We start from the raw sequence: 12,710 nt of genomic DNA on the forward strand, positions 1-12,710 counted from the left end.
ATTAAGAATAAAAGTTAAGTGATGTTCATTGCAGAGAAAAGTATTTTAGATGTAAACAAATAATGCATAAGCCTGTTAAAAAAGACTGAGGTACCAGTAAATGAGAAGATAGTTATTAGGATTGTGACTCTAATGGTAAAAATTAAATTATAAATTGCCAGAGCTAAACATCCTTGTAAAAATTATGAATCCAAACTGAAGAAAAGACAGCAAATCAAAGAATTTCCTAGCAAACAGGCTGACACTCATCACTACTCTTGACAACTAGTCAGAAGCAAAAGTCCTGTCACACCTAGAGCAGGACTAGACGAGTGTTTCCTGAAGGCGGCAAAGGTCGAACTATTAGGTCAGTCTCTATTACTGCGTTTAACTAAATAACATTTTCCTTAATGTCCTTACCTTTTCCTTCAGGATAAAAAACCAAAACAATATAACTTCACAAGATCTCAGAAACTTTATCAGTACGAGAGGGTGATTTGTAAAACCTTTGATGTTTCAGTTTATTTCACTTATGAGACAGCCCAAACTAGCTGGTCTCAGTTACATTATAAAACTAATAAAATCCAAAATAATTCTCATTCATTTCCTCACTCTCCTTCTTACTTACTTGGTCATTTTTTCAGTGAATATCCTGCTCATCTGTGAAAAGACTCCACTGAATGACAGCCTAGAAAGTTTTTAGGAAGAGCTCACCTAAGAAGCACAGAGAGGATTCTTTTGGAAGTGGTATCCCCTATAGCAACCCTAAAAACCTCTTCCAATTTGTCACCAAAATACCTAATGAAGGAAAATAGAAAATTCAGAAAAACTGACTATAGTCGCACTACTGGAAAGTCTTACAGGATTTCTCACTGAACTACAAAACCATAGAGACATATGGTAAGGAGCAAAGAAGGTATGTGATACATGTTTTACCACCTGAAGTAAAGAAAAGCTACCCTCATGAAACAATAAGGTATGTATCCTTCTGCACCTTAGCATATTTTTCTACGTATTTGCTAACCAGAGAATTGGGTGACAGGTCATCTGATGTAGAGTGACTGAGTGAGGTGGCGAGAGGGCCAGACAACCCTGCCAACTGGTACTTCCCTTGTAACAGTTTCTCAAACCCTAGCTTCCCAATAACAACATGTCAACATTTCAAACAGGGATGACCATGCAAACTGTCATTATATTGATGGAGGTAGGTGAAGGAGGGTACCAGTGGGGAAATTGCTGGTTTTCATATTTTCTACCCCTGTAGTGTTAGAGAGCAGGGAGAGATGACAAGAGAAGCTCCCATTTCACTCTGGAGAAGCTGCCATAACTGATTACCTTTGGTGAGAGGAAACTGAACTCATTAACAGAGCCCATGTGGAGCTAAGAAGTGATTCTACAACACCCAAAATGATAACATGCATGGCCAATAGCAGTCAGACATCAATCTCTTTGCTAACAGAGGTTTAGAAAGAGCTCTTCTTGCTCTGAAATGAATGAACAAGCAACACACACACACACACACACACACACACACACACACACACACACGGGCTATAAAAAGAATACTGCAGAACAAAATTTCAACTATTTTGAGGGAGAAAAACCATGCTTCTAAAAATGTTTTAATAGTAACCAGAAAAGAAAGAAAAAGTAGAACACTCTTTGGTGACTTGAATAAGAAAAGACCTCCATGCATCTGGCACAGAAACACAGAATGATGTCATTGATGGTGATGATAATGAAAGGAAGATAATAGTTAACAATTACTACGTGTTTCTTCTGCTCTAGGTACTTTCCCAAACAATATACATATATTAATTCACTTATTCCTCCTGATAATCAATGAGTTAGGTTATTATCTTCATTTTATAGAGCTGGAAATAGAATAAGGCACAGAGAGATATGAATAACTTTGTTGGTATCACACAGCTAAAACCAGGGGCAGGTAATTTCACTCAAACAGTAGATCATACTGACTGACCCTCTATGATATATAAGAAGTTGTAATAAAAATTAAATATCGATCAGGCTGATATGAAAATAGAGCTAGGAGAGAAAGATTTGGGGAATATTAAAAATGAAAAATGAAATAAAATTCTACTCCAGAAAGTAAAGTTGACCCTGGAAGAAAAGCAAATCAGCAAAGGAACCAAACAAGTAAAAGAACTCTCCCTGACTACAAAAAAATAAGAGGATAAAAATAATGAGAAAGCAAAGCACATTTGTAGTGGGGGGCGGGGGTTATGCCACATAATATGGCCAATTTTCTTACAACATATATATTTTAGAAAAGAGAGGAAGGGTGAATAGTGCTGATTCATTCACCTTCCTACCCTGAAAAGTTTAGGTACAATAATGTAGGCAGAAAAAAGGCCAAAATGCAATGGGTTAAGAAATGAATGGTTAGCAATAAAAATGGTTAATCTAGGCTGAGACCTCACAATACACCTGGCACCTTGAGACATTCCCAGGCAGGACTCCCACTGTGCTCACTGCCCAGCTGAGGAAGTGGAGGTACTAGGAGGGCAAACATTATGCCCACCATGGTTCAGGAGAGTGGTTCCGCCACATGGGCAGGTAGAGTACTGAGTTCTGCTCTTAGCCTCTGCATGACACTGCCTCCGGAATAAGCGTTACTAAGTTTCTTTGAAGAAATGAAAACAAATGGAACTGAAGCAATAATCAAAATCAGAAGTAAAGTAAACTTTCCTGAAATGAAAATATTTCAGAATATGGATCAAAAGAACTTACTATGTTCCAGACAAAATTAATGAAAGCAGACCCAAACAAGATATAGTTTAGCAAAGTGCATTACAAGAGATGTTTGTCATTGTTGTTGCCACTGTTATTAGTCTGAGCTCCAAGACAGGACAAGAAAAAAATTAAAAAGGTTTTGTGAAAGAATAACAGTAGACAGGCCTCAGTTAAGTCTACAAAAGTGAAGGTCAGACAAAAGGGAAAAACATGTCCAAAATTTTGAAAGAAAAATTATTCAACCCAGAACTCTATACTAAATTGATTCTAGTATATGTATTAAGGTAATATTTATATATGTAAGAAATTAAATAATAAATATTGTATGTACTTATCAAAAAGTTAACTGAAAATGTATGCCAGTAAACTGAAACCATACACGTACAACATATGTGTGAGTGTATCTCAAAATTTAGAATTCAAGCACAGCAAAGCCCTGGAATAAAGACAGAAATGAATACCAGCTGAATAAACAGATATATTTTAAACAACTGCTAGAATTATGACTTTAAAACTGAATACAAATATCAAAGGTTATCTTTGAAACAGAACACAGATGATTATCTTGGAGTCTTAATACACTAAAGAAAGAAAAACCAAAGTCCTTTTAAGATGCATTCACCTAGATATTTACAGTCTATCTATGTAATGACCTCTGTCATCACTAACCAGTTTACCAAGTCACTCTATGCTAGCTACTCAATTTTCACAATACCAGCCAACCCCATGGTAAAGGCAAGCTTACATAAAAATATGCCCTGAAATACTTATTTGCAATTCCACCTTTACTAATAAAATATATAAGAAAACCTTTTTAAAAGGTATCATGGGTCTACACAAAAATACAGCAGTTATAAATTTGACTAAAATTGAAAAACAGAGGTGCCTGTCAAGTGTACCTTACAAGACACCTGAGGGTCATCTCATTATTCACCAGAAGTAGTTAAAATATCCACTCTGCCACACCAAATAATAATTCTTCAACATTTAAAGCTTTGAAAATTTCTAGACAAACTATCACAGTAAAAAATTTTTTTTCAATTTGAAAAATGATTATTTTCTTTAAATAAATTAGTTCAATTAAATTGGTAACAGCCCAGAAGGAATTCCTCATTGTTAAGAAAATAAAGATCTTTCTCACAAGTATATAAATATAAGAACGTTTCAATGGTTTGGATAATTCTCCTCAATTTCTGCACATACCAACTCCTCCCACAATCTCTCTTTGACAGCCTGGTTCATTGCAGAATTTCAGAAGGTACTATAAAATCTGACAGTGCTTTTTGAAAAGCACAAGTGTTCTAATTACTATTTCAAAAGCTCTTTAAGAAACATTAGGCATAGATACATAAAATGCATTCCTGAATGTCAAGAAGGCTTCATTTTTCTTTTGTTAACAGATTAAATGGGTATAAATCTTTTATACTGAGGACATTTTTAATTTACTCATTCTAATGGCACATTAAATTTAGATCACATAAAAAATAAAAAATTAGATTAGAAAATCTGCTATCCTCAGTCAGGATCGGGTAAGGTTCTGTAATGATTCTTAATGCATTCTCTTCTTAAACTGTTATTTTAGAAAAGTATCTTAAATGCATTGTGCATGAGAATTTTATCATTGCAAACCAACATTAGAAAAGACTTCCATTGACTGAAAAACAAAAAAGACATTCTTATAAGTAGAAAATCAATCACCACAACCACTAAATGTCACAGCTCAACATCAGCAAGAGGCACTGATAATTGTTAGTTATATACTGCACAAATGATGTATGTCCTCGATCGAGGAAGTGGGTGCCAGGTTTTTAGAAAACTGTACATATATTGATTTTACATTTATTTAATGTGACTATTGTAAGACACTTTATTCTTCTGATAAACTATGATTGCTTATCAAAAGATTCTATAGTTCATGAGAAACATTCATAACTTGTGTGAAAATGAAAACCACCAGCCCACAGAAATCATGCCCACAAAATCCAATTTTGTGGATTTATGGCAGAAAGGCATTAAACTACTGGAACTGCAGACTAGTCACTAAAGTCTAAGTGGCACAGCAGTAATGATTAAGGTGACATGTCCCCCTGCCACAGCTGTTAATCAGCTTAATACTAGTTATATTATTGACATTCTTGTAATTACTTTTCCTAAGGCACATTTGTGAAAAAATATATTTTACTTTAATTATGAGCAATCAGAAGCAAGTCCATACCCAAAAATAACCAAGTTTCTCCTAATGCAGGTATACAAGAAGCAGAGTGCTTTTTCAAGCACCTGGACTTAGGTAACAGCCTAGTCCTCAGTGCAAGAATGCTTTTAAGGTGACCACATCAGCGTCATACCTTGCCATCCTCTGAACACACGCCCATGTGTTCTCCACTTTCATCCAGGCTAACCTGATTTACCTTCACGGGACTCTATAAAAAAACACACACACATAAAACTTTAGGAAAATACATATTGATAATCAAATGTTAGTTTTCTCACATCTTATAGACTTTTTATTTAAGTTTTTTAAATATTTTATTTATTTTTTAGAGAGAGGGGAAGGGAAAGAGAAATAGAGGGAGAGAAACACCGTGTGGTTGCCTCTTGCCTGCCCCAAACTGGGGACCTGGCACGCAACGCAGGCATGTGTCCTGACTGGGAATGAAACAGGCGACCCTTTGGTTCCAGGCCTGTGCTCAATCCACTGAGATACACCAGCCGGGACTGTTATATGCCTTTTTATTTGTTTTGTTCTATTCACACTACACTCCTAAAATTCTTTCCTAACCAAATCCATTAAAAGAACTAAACAAAAGCCAAAATAAAAATCATGATGTAAAAAAAATTTTTAGTTGTTTTACTTTGGTTCACCAGACAATCCATTTGTTCTTCTCTTATAAATTACTAAATCAACTTTTATTTATACTTTATGCTTAGTACTTTCTGGGGGAAATCCAGAAAGTACTAACTAACTAACTATATTAACTAACTATATATTAACTACCTGTTACCCCCCATCCTTTTGAGTAATCTCAAATTTGAAAATCTATGAAGATACACATTAGGCTTTCTACTTCATCTGTATTTTCCCAAATATAATATAAATACACAACTGTACATTAAATTTTTTTCACTGCTTTCCAGTTCTCTATATAGCTGTTTATTTACTAAAATATTCAAGCAGGTGGATATTCTAATAGAAGTAAAAAATAAATCAGTAAATATTGAGGATAAAAAATGACAAACTCTTTTTTTTTACTTCTTAAATAATGGCAACTCCCCACTATTTTACACAAAACACGACAAGAACAAAGTAACCCCCAAAAGTAAGCCTTCATGGATTACAACATGAGCTTGCAAATTAGTTTTTTAAAAATATCTAACCTTAGTCCTGGCCAGTGTGGCTCAGTTAGTTAAGAGCTCCATCCCATAAACCAAAAGTTTGCTAGTTCAATTCCCAGTCAAGGTACATGCTTGGGTTGCAGGTTCGGACCCCAGTAAGGGTGTGTATGAGAGGTAACCAATCGATGTTTCTCTCCCTATCTCTTTCCCTCCATTCCTCTCTCTAAAATTAATAAGCATGTCATCGGGTAAGGATTAATGTATATATAAACATTGGCCCTGGCCAGAGTGGCCAGTGTGGCTCAGTTGGTTAGAGTATCATCACATGCACCTAAAGTTTGTGGGTTCAATCCCTGGTCAAAGCACATACCTAGGCTGAGGGTTCAACTGGTAGGCGTGCTTATGGGAGGCTGCTGAATGATGTTTCTCTTTCACATCAATGTTTCTCTCCCACCCCTTTCTAAAATCAAAAAATACATTCTTGTGTAAGGATTAAAAAAAAAAAGTTCCCAGAATGTTAGAAGAGGAAAGGCCTTGAAAACAGATATTTGATCTACTTTACAGGAGAATAAACTCAAGACCATGGATAAGAATCACAACAGAAAAATGACAGAGCCAGGACTCCGACCTTGAGAGCAGTGAAGAGGTGTCCTGCAAGAGAACCCTGTGTTGGCAGTGAGATAACACAGAAGCTGAAAAAGGAAAGCACCAAGAACCAGTGTGTTTGTACTTCTGAGAAGTATGAATGCTCAGAGCTTCTACAGTCTTCTTTGGATAAATGCTTTCCACAATAAGTATCTTCCATTAGCAGTTTCCTCATCCTGGTCTTCTGTTCACCAAATGACATTTTAATACTCATTTTATTCTTGGCATATATAAACCTAACATACCTCTGATGGTTATGAGTGGCACTTGGTTATAATCTACATCAAGCTATAACTTAAAATGTATGTTAAACCCTATCAATGTCAAGAATTCCTGTCCTGTTCAATAGAGTTCTAACCACATATGTCTACATAGAAATTTAAATTAGTTAAAATTAAACATAATTAAGAATGTATTTCCTCAGTTGCACTAACACATGCCAAGTGCTCCACAGACACATGTGACTAGAGCTATCATATTAGAAACCAGTTTCCACAGAAAGTTTTCATCACTGCAGAAAGTTCTATTACACAGTACAGTTCCAGGCCTATGAAACTCAGTCCAATGCAGAATGCAAATCCTTCACAAGCCCTTCTTCACTATACCATATATTCAGAAGTACATTTTCTTCTCAGATATACTTCACAATTTACATAATTTGTTCTTGGACTTGTACTTTTAAAAAGCTCGTGCCTTAAGAAAAAGAAGAAAATTAAAAATATGAACAATAAAATGACAAGAAACTCATGACTATCAACAACCGAACCTAAAAAACAAAAACAAAAATGAATTAAGCAAATAACTAGAAGAGGAACAGAATCACAGAAATAGAGATCACATGGAAGTTATCAGTGGGGAAGAGCAAAGAGGGGGGTGAATGGGGGAAAAGGTACACAGGGAATAAGAAGTATAAATGGTAGGTACCAGATAGACAGGGGGAGGTTGAGAACAGTATGGGAAATGGAAAAGCCAAAGAACTTATATGTATGACCCATGGACAGGAACTAAGGTTGGGGAATGATGGTGGGGGGTGGTTACAGAGAGTAAGGAAAAAAAGGGGAGAAAAAATGGGACAACTGTAATAGCATAATCAATAAAATACATTAAAATTAAAAAATAAAAGTAAAAGGTCATGCCCTGTGATTCATATCCTCTGAATCACAATGTATCATTTCCAAATCCCTGACAGACACATTATCTGATCCTTACAAACTGAGGGGAAAGCAGTCAGTGCAGATAGATGGTTCACAACAAGGAAAATGAGGCCTCAAGAGTTATGTGAGAACCACAGTAACTAATACTCAGGGCCTAAGCCAATCAGTGGTAATCTACATACAAATAAACCAAACTTTTCATTACGATGTGTTTCTTTCTGAGTAGAAACCTTTTGTGCCAACACATGTGCCATACTGGGGTGGGGGGTAGAATTATACCTACAAGGTGTTAGAATACACTTTCCCTCACATTTGTTAGCCACAGAAGTAGTTTTTTAATACTTTTTAAATCCCAAAGATCAATATTCATTGATTTATTTCCCTGACTATTAATAAACTTAAATATTCTTCTTAAGTCTTTTGGCCAATTAACTTGAAATTATGCAAACTGCTTGTTCATACTTCTTATCCATTTTTCTATTACATGTTTCATGTTTTCTGGTAAATTTCCTTTTTAATTTTTAGGATATGAGGTCTAGGCACAATTCCTCAAACAGACATCGTATATGTAGTCCACTATGTTTTTTGTAAGACGGTTATTGCTTTGTTTCTAATATTTAAGTCTTTAATACTTACAAGATTCATTTTTATTTTCTTCCACTTTCTTCCAATGGATGTCCAGTTGGACTAGCTCCATTTATTAAATAATCCATCCTTCTTATTCTAAAAAGAACTATGTTTATTATATTATAAATGTTTATATACACTGAAATAACCATCTGTGTTTTCAATTCTGCTCTTTGTCCACTGCTATTTCTTTTTTTTAGTACTTGCTATGTTCTAGATATATTCTTTTTAAGTATATTTTATTAATTATACTATTACAATGGTCCCAATTTTTTTCTCCCCTTTATTCTTCCCCCTACACCCTCACTCCCACCAGCATCCCCCCACCTTAGTTCATGTGCATGGATCATACATGAAAGTTCTTCGGTGTCTCCATATCCTATATTATTTTTAACCTCCCTTGTCTACTTTGTACCTACTATTTATGCTTCTTACTCCCTGTGCCTTTTCCCCCAATGATCTCCATTTCTATGATTCTGTTCCTGTTCCGGTTGTTTGCTTAGTTTGTTTTCGGGTTTTTTTCAGGTTCAGCTGTTGATAGTTGTTAGTTTATTGTCCATTTTACTGTTCAGAGTTTTGATCATCTTCCTTTTCTTAGATAAGTCCCTTTAACATTTCATATAATAAGGGCTTGGTGATGATGAACTCCTTTAACCTGACCTTATTTGGGAAGCACTGCACCTGCCTTCCCATTCTAAATGATTACTTTACTGGATAGAGCAATCTTGGATGTAGGTCCTTGCCTTTCAGGACTTCTAATACTTCTTTCCAGCCCCTTCTTGCTTACAAGGTCTCTTTTGAGAAATCAGCTGAGAGTCTTATGGGAACTCCTTTGTAGGTAACTGTCTCCTTTTCTCTTGCTGCTTTTAAGATTCTCTTTATCTTTAATCTTGGCTAATGTAATTATGATGTGCCTTGGTGTGTGCTTCCTTGGGTCCAGCTCATTTGGGACTCTCTGGGTTTCCTGGACTTCCTGGAAGTTTATTTCCTTTGTCAGAATGGGGAGGTTCTTCTGTATTATTTTTCCAAGTAAGCTGTCATATTACTTGCTGTTCCTCTTCTCCTTCTGGCACCCCTATAATTTGGATGTTAAAACATTTAAAGTTGTCCCGGAAGTTGCTAAGCCTCTCCTCATTTTTTTGAATTCTTGTTTCTTCATTCTGTTCCAGTTGAATGTTTATTTCTTCCTTTTGTTCCAAATTATTGATCTGAGTCTCTGTTTCCTTCACATCATTGTTGGTTCCCTGTACTGTTTTTAAATTTCACTTTTCATAGCTTTCGCTTCTTCCTCTATTTTGCTACCACACTCAGCCATTTCTGTGAGCATCCTGATTACCAGTATTTTGAACTGTGCATCTGATAGGTTGGCTATCTCTTCGTCACTTAGCTGTATTTTTTTCTGGAGCTTTGATCTGTTCTTTCACTTGGGCCATATTTCTTTGTCTCAATGTACCTGTTATGTTGTAAGGGGCAGAGCCATAGGTATTTGCCAGGATGGGGCAACCCACTTCACAGTGTTGTGGTACCATGTGTGGGGGAGAGGCCTGAGAGGGAACAATGCTGCTTGTGAGGCTCTCGGCCAGCTTTCAGTGACTTCCTCCACTGCCCACACACAAACTGGGCCCTTCAGGTGCTGATTCCTGGGAAGGTTGCTTTGTGTACATTCTAGGACCCTGTGAGTCTCTCCAATGGGCTCTCCTGTGAGGTTGGAAGTTTCTTCTGCCACCGCAACCACCAGTCCTTCCTGCCTGGCCTGGCTGGAGCTGTTGCCTTGCCATGTGTCCTCTCTGCTCCAGCTGCCCATCTCCACCCCTCCTACAAGTCTGGATGAATGTTTCTTCTCACTCCTTGGTTGTCAGACTCCACAGAGTTTGATTTTCTGGCAGTTCTGGTTGTTTTTTCTCTTTAAATTTGGTATAGTCCTTCCTTTGGTTGTGCAAGGAAGCAAAGCGTATCTACCTACTCATCTAACTTGGCCAAACTATCCACCACTATATTAATTCCACATTGACCTAATTATATAAGATGTATATAGTATATTCGGATATTTGGTAGTGGAAGACTCAGACATAATTCCTTATATTTTCCTTGGCTTTTTAAAAGAATTTTAATTCCTCTATGTAAATTTTAAGATGAAATTCCCCCCATGTTACTAAATGTAATGGTCATTATTCAATCCTAACTTACTGTTCCTAATAGGAGCATGTAAAATTGATGACAACTCTCTCCTCTTTGTTGCCAGATTACCATTCTTATTTTTCTATTGAATTTCTGGTTGTTCCTTCTCAGTCTCATTGGGTAGATACTCCTGATCTCCTGGTCCCTGTATTTCATGGTTAGGTCCTTCCACCTATTCTCTTTTATGTCTACACTGGCTCTCTTGGTAGACATAGCTGAAAGGTAGACATTCCCCTTCAGGTCATAAAATGACTCCTACATTTCTGTCTCCAGACTGGACCTCTCCTTATTTCACACCAATATACATAACTGCTTATTTTATTATGTACTTTAGATGCCTAATAGACATCTCAATTAAAACATATCCAAAATTAAGATCCTCATATTACCTCATAAAAAAGCCCTTCTTGATGTCAAGCCCATCTCAGTTAAGGACTAATACATTCTTCTTGCTGCTCAGGGCAAAAAATCTTGGAGCCATTCTGACTCCTGATTTTTTTCACACTCTCTCTATATATATCTGTCAACAATTCCTATCACCTCTTCAAACAAAATTTACCCAGACTTTGACCACTCTTCCTTACCTCTATAGCCACCATCAATCTTCTCTGAATAATCTTAGTGATCTCCTAATTAGTAGACCTACTTTGCCCTAACTTTCCCAGAAATCATCCATTCTCAACAAACCAGCAGTGTGATGTTGTTAACAAATTAATCAGATGATATCATTCCTTTCCTTAAAATCCTCTAATAGCCTGCAATCTCACGATAAAACCCAGTTTTTACTTTAACCTGATAGTCCTAAGTGATCTCTCGACAACCCTCCCTGCACCTTCTGACCTCATCCACTCTCTGCCTTATTCTGTCTCCTCCAGCCACGATGCCCTTCTTGCCCTTTTACTGCCACAGAGTCTTTGCATTCATTGATGGAGTCTGGGATGCTCTTCTCCCAGGTCTCTGCGGTAGCCTTCCTCTCAGTAACACTCTGGCCATATGATCTACAATTTCAACATTTCACCCAAATGTATTAAAATTCCTTCACTGCTTTATTGTTTTCTTAGTATTTACAACTATCTTATTTATTTTATACTTTACTAACTTACATCAGTAAATTATTATTTACTACTTATATAATTTACTTGTTTACTGTTAAACTCACTAACTCGATATTAACTTCAGGAAAAACAGTTCAAAGAATAAAAAATTCCAATCATACATAAATTCTTCCAGAAAACAGATGAAAAAGGAAATGCTCCCAAACCTATCATAACAAAACTCAACAAAGTTGTTACAAGAAACGAAAAGTATGAGTAAATCTCGCTTGTGAACAGAATCGGAAAAATCCTGAAGAAATTAATAATGAAGTCAGCATATACAGAAATGCCAAGTTTATGCCAGAAATACAAGGCTGATATAACATAAGGAAATAAATCAATATATTACAATTTTCTGCATTAATAAAGTGAATGAGGAATACTGAAAGATCATTTCAACAGATGCAAAAAGTGTTGATGAAACCTAACATTCATGGTAAAAAAACTCTTAGCACGCTAAGAGAAAAACAGCTCAATCTCACTTAATAGTGAAATGCTGAGAGACAATGTTGAGATGGCGGCGAGGTAGGAGGGAGAGGATTTCACTTCCCCCTACACATGGGAGAAAAACCTGGCCAATCTACAAAGGAACAGAGCAAACAGCCAACAGTGACCCAGCATGTATGAAGATACAAGACCAAAAAGTGTAGAGGACATTGAAATACCAGATGGTAAGGAGAGTGCTTCAGGACAATAAGGTCCCTGGGACTAGCACAAAGACCAGGGCAGTGGCAGTCCCAGGCCCGGCTCCCACTGGGTCTGCCACAGGGTTCTCTGGAGAGAGCCAGGTCTATGGCTCCCTCCCCCGCCAAACAGGGTTTGAGTAGCACCTGGAGAGAGACCTGGTTGCCTTAAGTCACAGAGAGGAGAATAAAAACTAAGTGGCAAACACACGGGGGCTGTGTACACCCACAGAGTCTGTGGACACTGGCTGGGGAGAGTAGAG

At 36.8% G+C, this 12,710-nt stretch overlaps 1 protein-coding gene across 2 annotated transcripts in view; it reads right to left on the bottom strand.

Moving 5' to 3' along the window:
* VPS41 (VPS41 subunit of HOPS complex) overlaps positions 1 to 12,710 on the bottom strand; it is a 221,199-nt gene that overhangs the window by 135,630 nt on the left and 72,859 nt on the right. The window contains exon 5 of one of the 2 annotated variants that reach the window (XM_053655113.1): positions 5,079 to 5,153. The exons of the other annotated variant lie outside the window; for it this stretch is intronic. Within the exon in view, the coding sequence (XP_053511088.1) occupies positions 5,079 to 5,153 (75 nt within the window). The remainder of the gene's footprint in view (positions 1 to 5,078; positions 5,154 to 12,710) is intronic. 2 annotated transcript variants of the gene reach the window in all.

Source organism: Artibeus jamaicensis, unplaced genomic scaffold (assembly GCF_021234435.1).
Source record: "Artibeus jamaicensis isolate MK-2021 breed Jamaican fruit bat unplaced genomic scaffold, CSHL_Jam_final contig_924, whole genome shotgun sequence".
Classification (NCBI taxonomy): domain Eukaryota; kingdom Metazoa; phylum Chordata; class Mammalia; order Chiroptera; family Phyllostomidae; genus Artibeus; species Artibeus jamaicensis.